At 35.1% G+C, this 21,001-nt stretch overlaps 1 protein-coding gene across 4 annotated transcripts; it reads right to left on the minus strand.

The window, feature by feature from the left end:
• Positions 1–2,463: 2,463 nt before the first annotated feature.
• On the minus strand, positions 2,464–18,700 carry LOC114721355 (pentatricopeptide repeat-containing protein At5g39350-like). 4 transcript variants are annotated; one of them, XM_028907174.1, is made up of 3 exons: positions 18,439–18,700; positions 12,119–12,214; positions 2,464–4,685 (listed from the first exon to the last, which is right to left on the minus strand). In XM_028907174.1, exon 3 carries the CDS (start codon positions 4,419–4,421, stop codon positions 2,553–2,555), a length of 1,869 nt encoding a protein of 622 aa, XP_028763007.1. In that variant the 5' UTR covers positions 4,422–4,685; positions 12,119–12,214; positions 18,439–18,700; the 3' UTR covers positions 2,464–2,552. The 4 variants fall into 4 exon arrangements, with proteins under 4 accessions (XP_028763007.1, XP_028763010.1, XP_028763009.1 ...); XM_028907177.1 differs by lacking the exon at positions 12,119–12,214; XM_028907176.1 differs by lacking the exon at positions 18,439–18,700 and having other exon boundaries at positions 12,069–12,129.
• Positions 18,701–21,001: the final 2,301 nt, after the last annotated feature.

Consider the following 21,001-nt stretch of genomic DNA (forward strand, 5'->3'; position numbering starts at 1 on the left):
AAACGTGTTTATTAAGAATTTTTCGAGATAATTTTCTCTTATTTGTAATGTCCTTCCATCACTCCCTCACTAGTCAAATTAATTTAATAATTATAAAATGTTATTTGATTGAGTTCAACTTTTATACTCCCACAGGTCACAATTTAAGAATAATATTAAGAAGATAGGCACACAAAAAAATTCTTTGACCAAAACAAATATTGTTAAGATTTGAAAACTTTCAAGGTGATAATCCAAAATTTTTTTGGATATTTTGTGCTTCTAAGTGAAAACCTTCAAAACAATTTTATATCTTAACCCCGAAAAATAATATTTGTCAATTTAGCATATTTGGTCAATGAACAGAAAAACTTGACCTAGATAACGGTTAGGGTGAAATTACTACAATTTGAAAACTTTTGAGAATGATATTGAACCCAAAAGACCTTTCAGATAACCAACTTTTCTGAGTAAAAAAAATTTTGAAACAAATTTACACCTCAATCCTATAATGACCATAATGAAAATGATCATCAAGCCATATAGATGTATTAATTTTGTCAACAAACATGTGAAAATTAATGAAGAGAAACATCATTTTGGTCATCTTGTAACTCCCTAATTCTCAATAATATTATATTAGTCTTCAATTATATGTGGAATGAAAAAAAAAAACATTTCACATCATTTAGTTTTGATTGGTTACTTTCTGTTGATTAAGACTTTAGCATTACCAGCTACAACTTTCGCATCATTTGCAAGTTGTCTTTATTGGAGGATTAGGAGGAATAATATCGTCCAAGGAGAATGACGTGGATTTGTAATGAGTACTATGGAAATTACGGGCAGACATTTTAATTTTTCAAGAGAAGAAAAATTGCCACAAAGGAGCGGGGCTCTAGTGTACGTGTAAAGAGGAAACCAGATAGTAGCAGTATTGAAGCAGCACTGAAAAAATGGGAAAGGGAGGGGTGGCTTTTCCAAAGATTGGAGTATACAAGGCAGTTTGCATGAAGATCTGCGCTATTGTTAGAACAAACTGGCAAATGCATGAATCGATGGGAAGAAGCATATCCGTGGGACTGGGAACCTGAACATATTAATAGAGACAGATTGAAAGCAACCCAACTTTCATAATTAGCAGTAACTGTGTTGTTAATTCAAAACAAACTCTCACTGGAAGGCTTGGCTGAACCAACACCAACCTCTTCCATTTTCATCCAACATCATGAATCTAATAACACACACATGAAGCTTTACCACTCTGATTCTGATTTTTATTACAAGTCATTTGTAAGATATTTAATAGTCCTTTTTTAATTTCACTCTTATTTGATGATGATGGAGATGTTGAGGTGGCAAACACATTAGCTCTTAATTAATTTCCACTTAGAATGACTCAGTTGTGAGTTGAATTGTTAAGGATCATTTTCTTAGAAAAGATGAAAAGGAAAAAGTCAAAAGTTGAGTTGTAAATGAATTAAAAGTTGAAGAACTAAAAATTAATTTTCCCAAAATTGTACAATTTGCCATTTTTCTTGATATGCGATAATAAATTGCAATTAATTTACAATAACGAGTGTGATATTTTTAATTCTTGACCGTCTTTAGCCTAAACATCCTAGACTCCCCCTCTAACTCATTCCAAAATGCAGTCATTAACCCCCCTTTCCTCCCCCTATCTGTGTAGTTAAATATAATGTAGGAAAATTTCAAAAAAAAAATCCTGAAATTATTATTACCCAGTTTAAGCGTTTAAAAGCTAGAAATGACAGAGAGAAAAACAAACTCAAATTAAAAATTTGACATTTAAAAAAAACAACAAAAATACTCCTCCGTTAGCTCGACCTGCGTGTGTTAATCAACACGTTTAGTTACGTTCTCTGGGTAATTCACAGAAAATGCCAGAAAGAATGTAACCCAGGAGTTTCTACGGGATGTAATTACTGATTAATAGTTAGGCCTGGGGTAGATTTTTTGGATCCACCAAGAAGCCCATGAGAGACAAGCCTATAGAACATGAGCTCAGGCGATCCTCCCTCTCTGGTGACAAACCATAAGACGATTCTTGCACACCGTTTTCAATGAATAAACAGCAAAATGGACACGCAAAAGTGACTATCATGAAAAATCATTAAGATAAATATCATACTACCTCCGGTCCTTAATATAAACCTTGTTTGACTTTTATTTTGATCCTAAATATAAGACTCTACTCCATTTTGTCTCTCATATTTATACATTTTTTCTCACGGTAGTCCTCCTAATAATGGTTGTTTTAACCAACACACTTAATTAGCAAGGATATTTTAGAAAACACAATACTTATTATTACAAATAACTAACTAACTTTTTTTTTAATTTTCTCAAATTAGTCAACTAGTTCTTATAATTAGGACTGGAGGTAGTATGCGTTTTCCTTTTAACTCTGATTTCAATTCTCTCCATCATGCTAATTAAAGCTGAAATATCAAGCTAGGGGAATTTCTTGACAGTGAGTGCACTGTTATGCTTTAAAGGTAATTAGAAAGTTATCAGTTTTCAACTAACTCTTAATCCTTTCTACTTTAACTTTATGGGGCGATCACACTATTTCCCGATGGCTTCAGCGATCCATGGTCTTCCATCAGCTTTCTTATTCTTTCAGCGTCATCCCATCTTCCAGCCCTTGCATATATATTTGACAGTGTCACATAATGACCAGCATCATGAGGTTCCAAACGGATCAAGTGCTCTGCAGCCAGCTCACCAACAGTAACGTTCTGGTGATCTTGGCATGCAGCTAGTAAAGCTCCCCAAATATGCTTGTCAGGTTTCAGATGCATTTTGTTAATGAAATTATAAGCATCTTCAAGCCGACCAGCACGTGCTAGCATGTCAACAACACAAGAATAATGGGCAATTACGGGAGTTATTCCAAAACCTTTTGTCATTCTGTAGAAGAGTTCAATCCCCTGATCCACGAGTCCTGAGTGACTGCAAGCTGAAAGTGCAGAAGACAAAGTCACTGAATCGGGTCTAAGGCATGAACCATCCATCTGTTGCAACAGCTCTAGAGAAGTCTGGCCAAGCCCATGCATTCCAAAGCCTCCAATAATTGTGTTCCATGAAACCACGTCCCTGGCTAACATAGCAGAAAACACGGAATGTGCATATGCAATGCATCCACATATTGAGTACATATGAATTATAGCATTATAAACATGAATTACAAAATTGAAACTGCTTTTCATGAAGTAAGCGTGAATCTGTTTTCCAGATCTCAAATCGCAAATAGGCAATACGGTTGATATTGTCGTGTGATCATTCTTAATTCCTCTCATTTGCATCTCTCTGAAACATTCAAGTGCCAAATGTCCAAGACCTAGTTCAATGAAACCAAATATCATGGCATTCCACGTCACAACATCAGATTTGTCCATTATATGAAATACCTTTTCAGCATCTCGAGTTCTACAGCAACTGGCATACATCGTCAACAAGGCAGCACCAGCAGACTTGTAAAATGTGTCCTGTGCTATCGATTTGATTCCATAACCATGAATTTCTTTTCCCCTTTCCAAAGCCCTTGAGTGCCGGCAAGATACAAGGATGCTGGAAAGAGAATCCACATCAGGTAAAACTGTCCAACTATTTACCATATCTTTGAAAATCTCCAACGCAATCTCATGCTTCCCAATACTAGTGTAGCCCGAGATTATTGTTGTCCATGAGATGACATTAGGATCTTTAATTTGTTTGAAGATTTTGTAGGCCTCGTTAGAGAGTCCCATCCTACAATAAGCATCCATTATAGTGTTCCAAGTTACAATATCAGGCTCACAGCCCTCCAGTTTCATATAGCCTAACATCTCCACAGCCTGCTTAAATAACCAGTTACCCACGTACCCTGAGATAATTGAATTCCAAGATAAAACGTCTCTTTCAGACATTTCATCAAAGACCTGTCTGGCACTCTTAGTGTTCCCACATTTTGAATACATATCTATAATGAAATTACAAACCTGTATATTAACCTCAGACCCAAATATAATGACATCTTTGTGCACCTGAGCACCCACATCCAAGCATGATGATTGAGCACACGCCCTAAGCACCTTCGGAAACACATAGCTATCAGGTACAATACCCATCAATCTTAATTGGCAATAAGTTCTAATGCATTCTTCTGTCAAACGGTGCCTCGAGTAGAATCCAAGGAAGGCAGTCAATGCAAACACATTAGGCTGCGTCATTTTATGGATCAAAATCTGAGCAGAATTCAAATCATCACAATCAGCATACATTTGGATTAACTTGGTTCTAAAGAAGGGGTTTTGGTGTAAACCACTGAGAATTATTTGTCGGTGAACCTGCTTTCCTTGAATAAGAGCTCTTGAAGCAGAACATGCTTGCAATAGATGGATGAGTTGAAAGGGAGATGAAAGGGCTCTCCTGATCATAGCAGAATGGAATAAGATGGCACTCTATGAGCCGAGCCATACACTCACTACTCATCTAATGGGGAACGTTTTCGCACCGGCCAAAGAATCGATCGAAACACCAAAGTGTTGGAATCTTTTACTGCCGTCAAAAGAATCAGGATATCAAAGATTCCGAAGCTTTCATTGCACAACAGGAGATGTGGGTCGTTGATCCCTCAGCGAAATGTACCCTTGGCTGGCGAGAATCATCCTCATGGCCGCGGGAATAAATAGTACTGCATGCTGCATAGTGTAAAGTGTATTATAAAATATGTAACATCCTCAAATTCATTTATTTTGGAATTTAGTATCCATTATGGTTTATGATATATAATTAAAGAATTAACTGACTTAGGAGGGGTGTTATTAAATTAAAAAAAAAAAGAAAAGAGAGATAAATAGTAAATTATTGTTCCACAAAAGATATATTAGATAAATAAGAAAATAAAAAAAAACAAGAAATACTTTCACAAAATAAATGTTTTAGATATGTGTAAAAGAAATGAAAATTCAATCAATAATACTTCAATAAAAATTATGCCAAAGCAGATAATTCAGAACCTCTTGGAAAAGAAAACATACCACAATAGAAAGATTCGGATTTATGTTTCATCAAAGATTCCTTACATACTACTGTAAGGAATTGAAAGACACGTAGCGGAAAATAACTTTAAAATTTTCTAATCCCTTGCCCGGATCTACCGATTGTGTTTAAGTCAAGTAATAAGAGGTGTTACCTACGGTATTCGAATCGTTGGTGGCTCGGGGATTCCGAAGTTCATCCCTATGCTCTCCTTTTGTTCGTGAGAAGTCGACAACTCAGATCGGCTTTCTCTACCGGTATTCACACGAACAGCGTTCCAATCACGAACGACGTGCTAGCGCCTCTTGTCCTTCTAGGGCTTTTTCGAGAATCCGTCCTCACCGTTTCTATTTTGGCCGTTTCTTATCTGCAAACCTTTTGCTCTCTCACACACCTAAAACCCTAACTCCTAAATATCAAATATATAGGATGCTATCGGTATTATGAAGGATATTGGATTTTAGAATTAATCCTAAATTAATTCTGAAATTAATACAATATCATATATTGCGTAATCTGATAAGAAATCAATTAAATAAATACGGTTTATATTAAATCCGTCTCACAGATTTAATTCACCTATTCATTTAATTCAAAATAAAGATATGACGGAATTATATTTGATTTATTCTAATAAATCAAATTTGAGATATTATATTATACCATATCAATCTAGAACTGATATAGATTTAATTTATCCCAATAAATCAAATCTAAGATATCATATCAATCTAAATTTCAAATTTAAAAGTGATAGAAATTTAATTTATCCTTATAAATCAAATCTTATAAATATCTCTTATATCATATAATATATATATACGCGAATTTATATATATATATATATATACACGTCCACCCTAGATTGAAAAACCACTAAGCCTAAACATAGTCCTTATGATCACTCGATCAAAAGTGACTTTTGACTAGGTCAAAGCTGAGCGTTTCTCATGTAGGAATCCATAATGATCTCAGGTCAAAGGGCATAGGGACATGGTTTGTATATGAGAAAAGCTTATGACTTAACCCATGCAGCTCTCTCATAGCGGGTCGGTCTAACACCTTGTACTCTTACGTGTGCCTATGACTTTGATTTATATCTCTATACATCTTCAAGGTCATACTGGTCTTATTTCATCTCTGCTCCCACATAGATGACCGACCAGGGACATTTAGGATAAAATCATGAGTTATCCAAGGATAATCATCACAGTAAACATATAAATAATATGATAACATAATTAAGAAATTCATAAATCAACAATGTTCATAACACAATGATTGGCCCCTAGGGCACAATTTCCAACATCCTCCCACTTGCACTAGGTACAATCATTAATTTGTCTAATTTCCATTGACCTAACATGACGCTCATGCTTTGCCTGCACAAGCGGCTTTGTTAGAGGATCAGCAACATTGTCTTCTCTTGCTACTTTGCATATTTTTATATCACCTCTATCGTTGATTTCTCTGATGAGATGAAATCGCCTGAGTATATGCTTGGTCCTTTGATGTGACCTAGGCTCTTTGGCCTGTGCAATGGCACCGCTGTTGTCACAGAACAAAGTTATTGGATCTGAGATGGTAGGTATCACCCCAAGTTCAGTAATGAACTTCCTAATCCAAACGGCTTCCTTAGGTGCATCAGATGCTACTATATACTCAGCTTCCGTTGCAGAATCCGCTATAGTACTGCTCCATTATTCAGGAGGAATATGTATCTCGATTGCGATTTAAGGTCGTCTTGGTCAATTGCATCATCATCCAATCCACCATAGACCAAGAATAAGTCCTTAGTCCTTCTTAAGTACTTAAGGATATTCTTGACAGCAGTCCAATGGCCCTCACCAGGGTCCTGTTGATATTGCTAGTCATACTTAAGGCAAACGAGACATCCGGTCGAGTACATAACATGGCGTACATGATAGATCTTATGGCCGAGGCATATGGAACCTTACTCATGCGACCTCGCTAATCAGGTGTACTAGGACACAAATCCTTGCTGACGTGAATACCATGAGACATGGGTATGAAACCCCTCTTTGATTCCTGCATACTGAACCTATGCAGTATTTTGTCTATGTATGTGCTCTAACTGAGTCCTAGAAGTCTTTTAGATCTATCTCTATAGATCCTAATTCCTAGGATGTAGGTGGCTTCACCCAAGTCTTTCATTGAGAAAGACTTTCCTAACCAAGACTTGACAATCTGCAAGGTAGGAATGTCATTCCCAATAAGTAGGATGTCATCGACATAGAGTACCAAAAACACAACTGTGCTCCCACTAACCTTCTTGTACACACAAAGTTTATCAATATTTTGAAGAAATCCAAACCCTTTGACTACTTCATCAAACGATGATTCCAACTCCAAGATATTTGCTTCAATCCATAAATGGACCTTTGAAGCTTGCACACCTTACCAGAGTCCTCGAAACGCACAAACCCTTCAGGTTGTGTCATGTACACATCCTCAAGGAGCTTTCCATTAAGGAAGGCTGTCTTGACGTCCATCTGCCATATTTCATAGTCATAATATGCTGCAATGGCAAGGAGGATTCTGATTGACTTGGCCATTGCAACCGGGGAAAAAGTCTCATCATAGTGTACACCATGAGTTTGAGTAAATCCTTTTGCAACCAGTCATGCCTTGAAGACATTTACATTGCCATCCATGTCGGTTTTCTCCTTAAAAACCCACTTGCACCTGACGGTTTTTATACCTTCAGGCGGGTCGACTAAGGTCCAAACCTGATTGTCGTATATGGATTGCATCTCAGACTTCATGCCATTAAGCCATTTTTCAGAGTTTGGTCCCACTATAGCTTCTTGATAGGTAGTCAGCTCATTATGCTCAATGAGCAACACATCACGATTGTCAGAAATCAGAAATCCATATCTCTGAGACTGAAGCCGTGTCCTATTAGATCTCCGTGGACCTTGCGTGACTTGAGGAGTCTCAACAACTTGTTGTGAGTTATCTCTGTTTTCCATCTGTAGTTCTGTGGTGTCTTGTGGCTCTCGAACTTCTTCGAGATGTACCTTGCTCCCACTGATTCGTTTAGAGATAAATTCTCGTTCTAGAAAGATACCATTTATGACAACAAACACTTTGTTATCGGCTGGGTTGTAGACATAGTATCCCTTCATTTCCTTAGGATATCCCACAAAAAGGCACTTTGAGGATTTGGGCGCTAATTTATCTGAGGCTTGTTGCTTAATATAGACCTCACATCCCCAAATCTTGAGAAAAGACAAACTAGGTTTACTCCCAGTCCATATCTCATACGGAGTCTTTTCAACTGCCTTAGATGGAACACGATTCAATGTGAACACAGCTGTCTATAGGGCATGGCCCCAAAAGGACGGTGGAAGATCTGTTCGACTCATCATGGATCAAACCATATCTAATAGTGTTCGATTCCTCCGTTCAGAAACGCCATTCCATTGTGGTGTTCCTAGAGGAGTCAATTAGGAGACTATCCCACAACTCCTAAGATGATCAATGAACTCTTGGCTCAAATATCCACCACCCCAATCAGATCGAAGGGCTTTAATTGTGTTGCCAAGTTGGTTTTGTACTTCATTTTGAAATATCTTGAACACTTCAAAAGATTCGAATTTATGTTTCATCAGATAGATGTACCCATATCTACTAAAATCATCTATGAATGTGATGAAGTACGAATAACCTCCTCTGGCATTTGTATTCATCGGTCCACACACATCTGTATGTATGAGGCCCAACAAATCAGTGGCCCTCTCACTGTGCCCAGTGAAAGGTGACTTTGTCATCTTTCCTAACAAGCAAGACTTGCAAGTATCATATGATTCAAAATCAAATGAGTTGAGAAATCCATCTTGATGGAGTTTAGAAATGCATTTCTCATTTATGTGGCCCAGACAACAGTGCCAGAGGTATGTCGGATTCAAATCGTTTGGTTTGACCCTTTTAGTGGTTATGTTATAGATATTTCCATGATTGAGTTGCTCCAAATTCAATATATAATGATCAACATGCAAATCACCATGAGCATAGAAAACATCATTACGATAAATAGAACATCTACCATTCCCAGCAATGGAAGTATAACCTTCCTTATCCAAATAAGAAAAAGAAACAATGTTACTACTCAAGGCAGGAACATAATAGCAATTATTCAAAACTAACAAAAGCCCAGTGGGCAGAACTAATCCAAAGGACAATAGGAAGCTGAAAGAAGGGCGAAGTTGACCTACGAGTTAGAAACAGAGCAAGGGTTGCTGCTTTAGCTGATGTCCGGATTCATTGAATCTAAGATATGTCCAGATTCAATGAATAATCTAGGGTGGACGTGTATATATATATATATATAAATTCGCGTATATATATTATATGATATAAGAGATATTTATAAGATTTGATTTATAAGGATAAATTAAATCTCTATCACTTTTAAATTTGAAATTTAGATTGATATGCTATCTTAGATTTGATTTATTGGGATAAATTAAATCTATATCAATTCTAGATTGATATAGTATAATATAATATCTCAAATTTGATTTATTAGAATAAATCAAATATAATTCCGTCATATCTTTATTTTGAATTAAATGAATAGGTGAATTAAATCTGTGGGACGGATTTAATATAAACTGTATTTATGATATTGTATTAATTTCGGAATTAATTTAGGATTAATTCTGAAATCCAATATCCTTCATAATACCGATAGCATCCTATATATTTGATATTTAGGAGTTAGGGTTTTAGGTGTGTGAGAGAGCAAAAGGTTTGCAGATAAGAAACGGCCAAAATAGAAACGGTGAGGACGGATTCTCGAAAAAGCCCTAGAAGGACAAGAGGCGCTAGCACGTCGTTCGTGATTGGAACGCTGTTCGTGTGAATACCGGTAGAGAAAGCCGATCTGAGTTGTCGACTTCTCACGAACAAAAGGAGAGCATAGGGATGAACTTCGGAATCCCCGAGCCACCAACGATTCGAATACCGTAGGTAACATCTCTTACTACTTGACTTAAACACAATCGGTAGATCCGGACAAGGGATTAAAAAATTTTAAAGTTATTTTACGCTACGTGTCTTTCAATTCCTTACAGTGGTATCAAAGCCAGGTTGACAAATTCTGTCAAGCCCCAACAAACCAAAGCATGACTGACACTAGGTGCAAGGTGTCCTCACTTCATAAGCCTTTTAATCTTACCATTTTTCCCCTTTTCAATCTAAAAGATCACTCTATTAATATAATATCAAGTAGCATTATTATATTACCCTTGTACTACCTCCAGTCCTAATTATAAGAGTTAGTTGATTAATTTGATAAGATTAAAGAAGTAAGTTGAGTTAGTTATATGTCCTAAATAGGTGTTGTCTCTCATAAAATATCTTTGCTAATAAGTATATTGACTAGAACTATAATTATTAAAAGGACTATCTTAGAAAATTGAGTAAATATGAGAGACAAAGTAGATTGGGGTCTTATATTTAGAACCAAAATAAAAATCAAACAAGGGTCTTATATTAAGGACCGGAGGTAGTATAAATTTTCAACTTTAACCTCTTGAAACATTGAAGTTTCGAGACACCTTCGTCATTCTTTTTTGTAATACTCCAAAACATATAATAAAATACTTGGACTAAATGTGCGCAATTGTATGTCCGTGCAGGTTTCACAATACAGAATAAATAAACAATATCATGATATACGTATAAAAATTATTTATGAATTTATCATAACCATACTTGTATTCAACAACAATAAAAACTAAAGAAAATAACTATAAATTCAGTTTAAGCAAGATCTTATAAACAAATTTGTTTTCAATGAACAAAATGATTAGGAAAACATGTTTTCCTAGAAGCTTGTGCTGTCAGAGGAACTAACACAAAACGAATAACAAGTGCAGCTCAAAAGCCACGAATAACAGGTGCAATCCGAAGGTCACGAATATCCGGCGTAGCTTGAAAGCTACGAATAACAAGCGCAACCCAAAAGTCACGAATAGTAGGCACAGCCCGAGGGTCACGAATATCCAACGTAGCTCAAATGCTACAAATAACAGACACAACCCAAAGGTCACAAATATCTGGCGCTTTGTGCCTAGTTCCTCTGAATAAAAAACATGCCGATAATCTTATAACAAATCTTTTCTTTCAATTTAAAAAAATTCATCTTGCATATTTTGAAAATTCAAACTTGTAAAGTCTTTGCAAAATATTCACAAGCTTTATTTTAAAATTTCCTTTCATAGGCTTTATGGTGTGTGTGTATTGAAACAAAACTGTTCTATGAACAATGAAAAACAATAATCAAATCAATATTTCCATTAGAATGGTTTGTTACATACATTTTATTACAAGTCTATCTCAAACATTTTCCTTGTTCAAGCGTGCAGCATATATCAGTCTTCAATGCAGAAAAATAAACAAAAATACCCACATTATAATTTCCCTTAAAACTAGCATCAACAGATTTTATTCCCAACTCCATAAGGTCTCCTTTTCAAGTATTAAACAACCACTTCAAGGGCATTCCACTATGAGCACAATTAGTGTAAGATTATAGGACTTCCAAATTTTACCGTTACATAAGATTTGCATCACAATCATACATAACATATCTCAATTTTTTGTCACGATCAAGATAGTTTAAGAAAATCACTTTCAATTTAAGTCCCTTCTCTATCAAACATCCATCAAAACACCCAGTGGGCACACAAGATTATCTCAAATCCATAACAGGAATTATGTCCTTTAATCCTTTCTAGTACATTCTAACTTTAATTTCCCTAATAGACATTTTATCAAATATCTATCATGCATACGAATGGAATTAGCAAAACAATTTCTTTTCTTTTTTTTTCCAATTCTCCAACTTATTATTTGAATTTCAATCTCCTTCCAATGTCAACCCACAACAGCCAAAACTATACTTGCAGAAACGAAAGAAAGAAGAAACGAATTCATTACAGCTCACCCACAATCAACAAATAGAACAAACGAAGACCAATCGAAGAAGCAAATCAAGGGAAATAAACAGTCACCCAAGATTTTGAGCAGAGGGGGAGATGATGGCGGTGATTCTGACACTCACCAGCGACGGAAAGAAGACTTTCCTTTCTTCCATGAATGCGTGCGCAAGCCTCTGATTCCAGAAATTTCTCACCGTCTCTCTCTATGTTTTCACCGACTGAAACAGGAAGATAAGCGAGTGAGGGGGGGAAAAAGGCATCGAAAGGATTGGAACTCGAGAACTAACATCAGTCAAACCTGTGATTTGATTGTTTAAATGTCAGGCCAAGAATATACATATATTGGCATGTTAAGAACTAATGTCTTAATTTGTTTTATTTTAACATTTGTTTAAATGTCGGGCTAAAATAGAATGTTTGTACCCTTCACCTTTTTTAGGAAGAGACGAACGGTGATGAGAGTTTACTTGTTTTGATTTGCTTTGTTGTTTTTGCAATAAGTACACTTTCAATTGAAAAAAAAACAATGTTTGTTTAAATGAAACAATATTCTTGTAAAATAAAATATTTATTAATCCTATTATGGCCACTTTACATCATTAGAAGATCTAGAGAGTGGTTTTGCACATGCGGGTGAGTCTTATAACAATAGTTTTTCTTAGCATGGGCTATGCTCTACGATTGTTATTACAGCAGACTGTAAGTTTGAGAACTTTCCAATTGCGGAAATATACTAGAATTAATATTGTGTTTTTATTAATCATTCAGTCATGTAGAATTATATTAGGATATTGGCTAGGATTATAATATTAGATAATCTAAAAAGAATAAATCTGAAATATTAAGATTAGATAAGATTTTAGGATTAATTTGTTAGGTTATAGTTTACCTAATAAGAGTGCATATGAGTCTACATATTTTGAACTCCTTATTTTCCTCAACTCTCAATTCTTCAAGTTCAAACATAGTATCAAAGCCAGGTTCTTTCACAACTTTTGTGAAAAAAGAAATAGGAAAAAAAGGGACATGCTCACTCTAATCATTACAAAAAAATTGACTGAAAATATAAAAGTCGCCGCTAAAAAGTCGTTACCGTAGTAGCCGTGGTTGAAAACTTTTAACGGCGGCTAAAAAAATCACCACTGAAAGACACTTTCAGCGGTGGCTTTTAGAAGTTTCAGCGGCGATATTTATTGTAGCTAAAAGACACTTTAGGCAGCGACATTGTTGTCACCACCAAAAAAGATGTTCAAAAAGTCACCGCTGAAAGTGATGCCTAAGAAGAATTGGTTTTACCAACGCCACGTCATCACCACCAACCGCCACGTCATCGTCGCCGGCTGCCACATCATCACAAGCCACCTCCACCTCATCATCGAACAAGTGCCACATCATTACCAGCCACCTCCGCGTCATTGCCACATCAATCCTCCCCACCACGTCATCATCCAAATATTTTCATCTTAAATGTGTCTTCTTCAAGGTCCGAACTCGTGACCACCTTCTTTCGTGTCCAATCTTCTTGCCGTTGAGCCAGAAGTTTCAGTGGAGACAAAAATGTCATCGCTGAAAATAGAATTTCAGCGGCGACTTTTTTTATCACCGCCGAAAGTCGTCGCCTAAAGTCTTTTTTTGGTAACGAGTCTAGTCACACCTATTTGCTTATGCATTCCAGTCGCTTCCGAATTGAGTTCGTGATCAAAATCACTCTTGGATAGTCATGTTCATCATTGTTTGCCTCAAAAATCCCTAAGCTTCAAGCCATAGAGACTTTCTCCCTCCAGTTTGCATCTTTTTGGCATCTACCTACCTTTGCCTGACATGTTGTCACACGTGTTGTTGCCTTCACAATCATTCTGGTTCCATCCACATTCTTTCTTTTTGCAGTCTATCCAGTTTCATCTAGATTCTTGCCTTTGCAATCTATCCGGTTTTGTCCCAGATTCTTGCCTTCACAGTACATCTACTTCCATTCAGATTTTTGCCTTTGCAGTCTCTTCCTGGTTCCATCTATATCCACGCCACTTTACGTTGCTTTTGCTATCACATGCCTCCCCATTGGGATCATCTTGCTCCAATGCCGACTTCCAGTCAACTGGTCATCTACAACTTAAGTTGAATACTACAATTCACATCTAAATCTCGTGCTCAAGCCAAATCTTCAACTTGAGGGGGAGTGTGAAAATATACTGGAATTAATTAATATTATGTTTTAGTAATCATTCAGTCATCTAGAATTATATTAGGATATTGTCTAGGATTATAGTATTATCATATCATAAAAGAATAAATCTGAGATAGTAGGATTAGATTGGATTAGATAAAATTCTAGGATTAGCTTGTTAGGTTATGGTTTGCCTTTTAAAGACTCATTTATACTCGTATTATTCAAGAATTAATAATATTTTGAACCCTTTATTTCTCTCAACTCTCAATCCTTCAAATTCTAACACTAATGTTTAGACTTTGCTCCGACAATGCAATCCAATTAACATTCCTTATGCTGAGTTGGTCTGACACCTTCATTAATTCACCACTGCTTTTTCTTTTTCTTCTTTTTTTTTTTGTTCTTTGTTTGTCAAAGGATCTTATTCAACATACATGTTAACTTCACAAATGGTCAATCCTTGATGTACAGTGTTACTGGGTCATCATTAGCCCAGACGACCATCCTATAGCCTTTTTCAATGAGAAGCCCAATGACGCAAAGCTTTTAGTCCACACATGATAAGAAGTCCACCCATCTTACCCCAGTAATTCGCCCTACACTCGAACCACCAAGCAGTCGAGTTTCTTAACCCCCACTAGCACTTAAACGCCAAGCATGATAAATGGGTCAAGTTCATTTAGGGATTGACCTTTGTGACATTGCCCAAAGGTTAAGAACAAGCTAACCGATGTCCTTTAGCACGCGAGTCTACCTCCTCAATACCTTGAGGATTATTAGCATTGTTGGTTTTGATAGGTTAAGAAATGAGTATATGTCGTGCCCTAATTTTAGACTCATGTATCAAGAGGTTATAGATGGGAGTTAAGAAACTTGAGCGTCTCCTCTTAGTTGCTCACATTTCAACATCTAGAAGGCCACAACCTTACTAAATGGCATGTTTTGTTGGACTTCTCTTAGATCGTGGCCTTGAACAAGTTAATGTTGTAATTAGTAGATTCTCAAAGATGGCTTGCTTCGTGCCATATAGCAGGACGACTGATGCCTCTCATCTTACCAAGCTATTCAATTGTGAGTCTTCATGGTTTACCTAGCACCATTACCTTAGACAATGAGCTATTTTTGAAAAACCCTCTAGCCTCTTTGGCAATTTTCATTCGCTCTTCACCCATACCAATGATGGTTAGATAGAGGTGACCAACCACAGGTGACCTATTCCAAAGCTTGATTGGAGATACCTCCAAAAATAATTGGGATCTAGTCTTACTTGTAGCAGAATTTAATTATAATAAATCAGTTAATCGATCCATCATGAGCCTACTCCAAATTATTCAAAGATACAATTCACAGCAACCTATTGACCTTATACTTATCCCCTTTGTTTACTCACCTTACTAAATCCATTAAGACATTGTTCCTTTTGTTTTCACAACACTCAAGGTGAGGTCAGGCATAAATTAGCATGATAAGTACTAGTTGCAAACTCCAGCAAGTCCTATCCACCACTACCTCATCCGTTCGAAAGGCCGTGTCGATTCAAATGCTACAGGATCATCGAGGACGATTTCTGCCAAGTAGACCTGCCTTCATCGATTACTCCCGGCTATCTAATTTTCCGATTACGAGTTCTTCCAACCCAAGGGAAATGATGTAGCAATATCTCATTAGTTTTTCATTTATTTTTTAGATTTTATTTGGACTTATCATTTTTTAGGATTTATTATAATTTCTAATTAAGATTAGTTGTTGTTATTATTAGGAAAAATTAATCTTTCTAGTCATTTAAGTTTTAACTCAGTTGTAACTCGATCCCTCAACTATAACTCAACACCTAAATTTTTTAACTTGCTAAAACTCAGTCCTTAATCTTTTCCAATTTAATAAATCAATGATTTTAATGTCTTATGTGGCAAAAGACTTATATGAAATATGCTGAAGTGGCTAATGGAATATGATATGGGTGGTGAGTAAGCGTGTAGGTGGATAAATTCTGCCTTGTAGAAGATGATATGTCTAAAACAATTTGAACTAGAGAAGAAAAAAAGATCATTCAGTCATGTTATGATGAAACACATCGGGTGAGTTATGGCTTGTCCAAGAGGAGGAAAAAGGAGCATATCGTCTATTCTAATTCATTAACAAGCCAGGAATTTCTCTCTAGAGACCAGACTTATTGTCATGTCTTGGAGAAGACTAGAATTGGTGAGTGGACTCGAACCCAAAGGATTCGTGAAGTGGAAAATCAAAGTCAAAGCTCAAACCTACAACTAGATGTATACTTGACGTCAAATGAAAGGAAACCTCTAATCACTGTTGATGTTGAGTTTCTGAATTGTTTATTTCTTGAAAAATGCTTTATTTTGTTAAACGCAAAGCCATCCCATCTTGCATTCATATATAATGTGTACTTGGATTTCTTCCCCTTCTTTCGTCATTTTGAGTGTGCATAAATATATCACTTATGATATGCAAGAGTTGGAGTATTGAGTTTTGGCTCTGTTTATCTTTGTTTTTTTCAAACAGAAAGCAGAGGTGGACCAATCTTCTCATTCTGACAAATATTGTTTTTTTCCCTCTCTCGCAAATATTTTCAAAAGAAGTGGGTCACAGACTATGAAACATTGACAAGGTTTGTGGTAAAGTTGCAATATTTAGTTATTTATTTTTTTGTTTTTCGGATGAAGAGTACACACACTAACTAGGAGCCTCTGTCCAAAGCAAGAAAAATATAATACGAAGAGAATACTAACATTATTTAGTTATAATATTTAGCTATTTACTAAATATCAATTTTCTTCTGCTACTTTTTTTTTTGAAGTAGTTGTATAATGTGATTTAGAGTTTTGTCTTCTTCAATAGTTGGACTGTCCTGTGATTTATCTAAACTATCCAACAATATTTTGAAACTTGATTATTTCTGTACATGTTTCGTGTTTTTTTAAAACAATATTAAGTTATTTACTAAATATCAATTTTCTTCAGCTACTTTTTTTGAAATAGTTGTATAATGTGATTTAGAGTTTTTTATTCTTCGATAGTTGGACTGTCCTGTGATTTATCTAAGCTGTCCAACAATATTTTGAAACTTGATTATCGCTGTACGTGTTTCATGTCACACAGGATATTGGAAGGACTGATTTATTAAATTGGAAAAGATTAAGAACTGAGTTTTAACGAGTTAAAAAGTTTAGACACTAAGTCATAGTAAGTCACAATTGAAGAACTGTGTTATAATTGATTAACTTGAGGAATCAAAAGATTAATTGTCCCTCATTATTATTATTATTTTCATTTTTCTTATTATTTTACTACAAGTAGTTTTAGGATTTTCATTTTGACCACAAACTTGAGCACTAAATGATTGAAGTTACTTTTTATCTCTTGGCTTCTCTTCTTTGTTCCTCTCATATCTACTTTACATCATACAATCAGGACTATTGGGGGGTAAGATCAATAAATGATCAGGAGCCTAGAACCCAAAAATCTACTTGTGTCCAGTTTTTCTACTAGCATCATATTATAAGCTGTATTAAACAATTTAGCTGACAAATTAGATGCCATTTCACAGGCTAGATTACTTAGATCACTAATTCCATGGCATATATATAGATCCTGTGTACAGCGATCTACCGCTAGAAACAGATCAGGGAATTAAGTACCAATTCAGATCAAATTTCTGCTTCTTAAATAGTTCATTCATTCATCACCTAGATAACGAAAACATATGACAAGCAAGAAAGCAAACAATTTCAATGCCAACAAAGCAATGCCCATGTTGCAATCAGTGTTAAATGCACGCAGAAACAACAAAGCCATGCTTGGGATTCTCTCTCATTTTCTCCCTGGATTATGCTTGGGATTCTCTTTCATTTTCTCCATGGATTATTCTCTTCCCGTTCCAATTAGACATCACAATGATGCGGACGAGGGATAAAATTGAGGACGAAAATAATATGGATAGGGAAAAGCAATGGAAAAACGTTTATAAATGGGGGAAAAAAAAAAACCCCACCGATTAGATTTACAATACGCAACAAGGATAATCTCCAGTCTCTAAGACACTAACAAGTTATGAACATATATAAAAAATACAGAGCAAAGAAATAAGGCATATCACTGGCGAAATGAAGACAAATTTCAGTACACGCATCCAAAATGAGGATCCAAAGAAGCAAATGAAAACTATAACAACTGGGTTCCGCCAGAAGATATCCAAAGAGGAAGGGGGAAAATCAAAGAATAACAGAAGAGCAAAAGAAAAGAAAAACTGCGTACCAAGAATCGAAGAATCAAAATATAGATTGAATCATGAATATCGTGCAGTGCAGCTGTCGTTTCTGAAGTCGAACGCAATCCAATTCCTTGTTATTAGAATAGCTGAAGACCAAGGCAAGATGATCTTCGCCCACCAAGGATCACACGATTGAAGAAAGCAGAGAAGCAAAAGAGAGAACAATAGATTAATAGAAGCCCAATCAAGCCGTTGCAGAATAGTACCGTTGCAATGGTGCGAAGCGACTTCTGAATTTGAAAGAATTTCAAAATTTCTCAATCAATCAGTTACGCTGTCCGCTGTAAATGAACGTCTAATTTGCAATGTCTTAAAAGTCTGAACGCAAGTTGAACCGGAAAGAACAATAGGTAATGATTCATCGGTCGGACTGTTCAGTCTGACCAGTAACATAATAATTAATTTAAATAATATTATATACATATAATTAATATATATATATATGAAGAATATCAAATTATTAGATTTAGAAATGTATTTAAATAATCTAAAATTATAATGAAATCATTAAAAATGGATTAAAACCTTATATATTTAAATTTATGTCTGTTTAAAATATTTAATGATATTAAAAATTATCAATTCATTCAAATCAAAATATTGTTTTAAAAGATGGACCAGATATCGAAACAAAAAGACTAGCGACTCACAGTTTTAATATCACGATATATGAAATTTTCAATAAAATAATACTATATGGTTATAAATAGTCTAAAAATATATTAGGATATTTAAGGGGGTTAATTTTTTATTTTTCTTCTATTTTTTTTTACTTTCTTTTACTTTTTTTAGTATTTTTTTAGTCAGACTAAAAAACCGTCAAGGTTTCTGAAAATCGTTTCGGTTCCCGATCCAACTCCGGTTTCTGACTTAATGACGGCTCAACTCCGTTCCAATCCGGCTCAACCATGTAAACAGTTTTTTTGTCGAAACCAAGCTGTTAATGAGGAGCCCAGCTAACAGTTCAACCGGTTCGACCGTCTGGTCCTGTTCTTTAATAATTGCTAATCCGCATAAATATTTTTAAAAAACTGAAGAAAAAAAATTTTCAAAAGTCATTTATGGGCCTCCTACCTCCTAAGCAAAGTGGCCCTAGCAAAATGTGTGTCTGTGTTTGGTAATACAAAATGCGCAGAAAACTACTTTGTATTTTTACAAGAGAAAAACAAAATGAAAAGAAACTACTTGGTTTTGGCCTTTCTCTTTTCGTGTGTTAGCATGGCACGCTAGAGCTATCAATAAGGGCCAGTCCGGCCCTAAAAGACTAGCTCTTGAAGGGGCAAGGCCTAAAAGGACCGGCTCTTTAAAGCCCACATATTTTAAAATTATCTGATTATTAAAACCTAGCCCTTGGACATACAGGCTCAGGGCTTAAAAGAGCTGACCCTTTTATGTTATTTTTAAAAATTTAAATTCTTTTTAATTATTTTAAAATAAAAAATAAAACAACAAAACTTCTAAGATTTTTTATTCAAATTATAAATATAAGTAAAATAAACTAATGGTGTATAAAAAAAATTAAATGCCAATAAACTATTGTCCAAAATAAAAAAAATCAAAATCTAACAAAACACGAAAAACAGAAAGATAAAAACCCAGCAGTTAAAGATTAACAATATCAACATCATTACTCCTCTTATCCTTAATATAATACTCATTTAACTAATTTGATTAGATTAAGGAAATTAGGTAAGTTAGTTAGTTATAAGAAATGTGACACATTTTTCCTAAAATACCATAATCATCTTTCTTAATTCCCCATCTTCTTTTTCTATTTGATTATGGTTGAGGGAGTATCCATAGGGATAATTTAGAGAAAATTAATAAATAGGAGAAATGGGTCTTATATTTAGAATCAAAACCAACTCAACAATTGGGTCATATATTAAGGACCAAAGGAGTATTATATTTATCTTCATCTTTATCAATATCATCAAGATCAATAATATTTGATTGTTCTTTACTACAAGTGATCTCTTCTTCAGTGATAAAAATATTAAGGTTTTTGTCTTCATTTACCTTATCTAAAATAAAACTATGCAGTAGTTATAAGTACAAATAAAAGCCTAAACATTTGTTCGAACAAGAAAAGTTTTACACTTTGTTAAGATATGTAAACTGATAGTAAATGAAGATTTACTAGCTATTGTGGTGATTAGAATGTTAAGAATATCAGCTGCCATTCTTGAGAGAATTGAAGATTGATTTTAATTGTTCTTCCACAAGTCCAAGACATCTAATTCTTTTTAATTATTTAGCTTGAGTATTGGTTCTTCTAAATATTTTTCTAATTTAAACTTATTCATAAAAGATTAATCTATAACTTTATAAATATATTGATAATAATAATAATAAAAAAAAGGGGCTTAAAAGGGCTAGCCCTTGGTCCTAAAGGACTAGCCCTTTTATTTTTAAGCCCTATAGGACTAGCCCCTTTAAGTCCAATTTCTTTTTAAACTAGCTAAAATACAAGTCCGGCTCTCCATTTAAAAGAGTTTAAAAGGGCTGGCTCGATAAACTTGGCCCGTTTTAACCACTCTATGGCAC

Source organism: Neltuma alba, unplaced genomic scaffold (assembly GCF_004799145.2).
Source record: "Neltuma alba isolate B1F8T4 unplaced genomic scaffold, ASM479914v2 tig00012032_pilon, whole genome shotgun sequence".
Lineage (NCBI taxonomy): Eukaryota > Viridiplantae > Streptophyta > Magnoliopsida > Fabales > Fabaceae > Neltuma > Neltuma alba.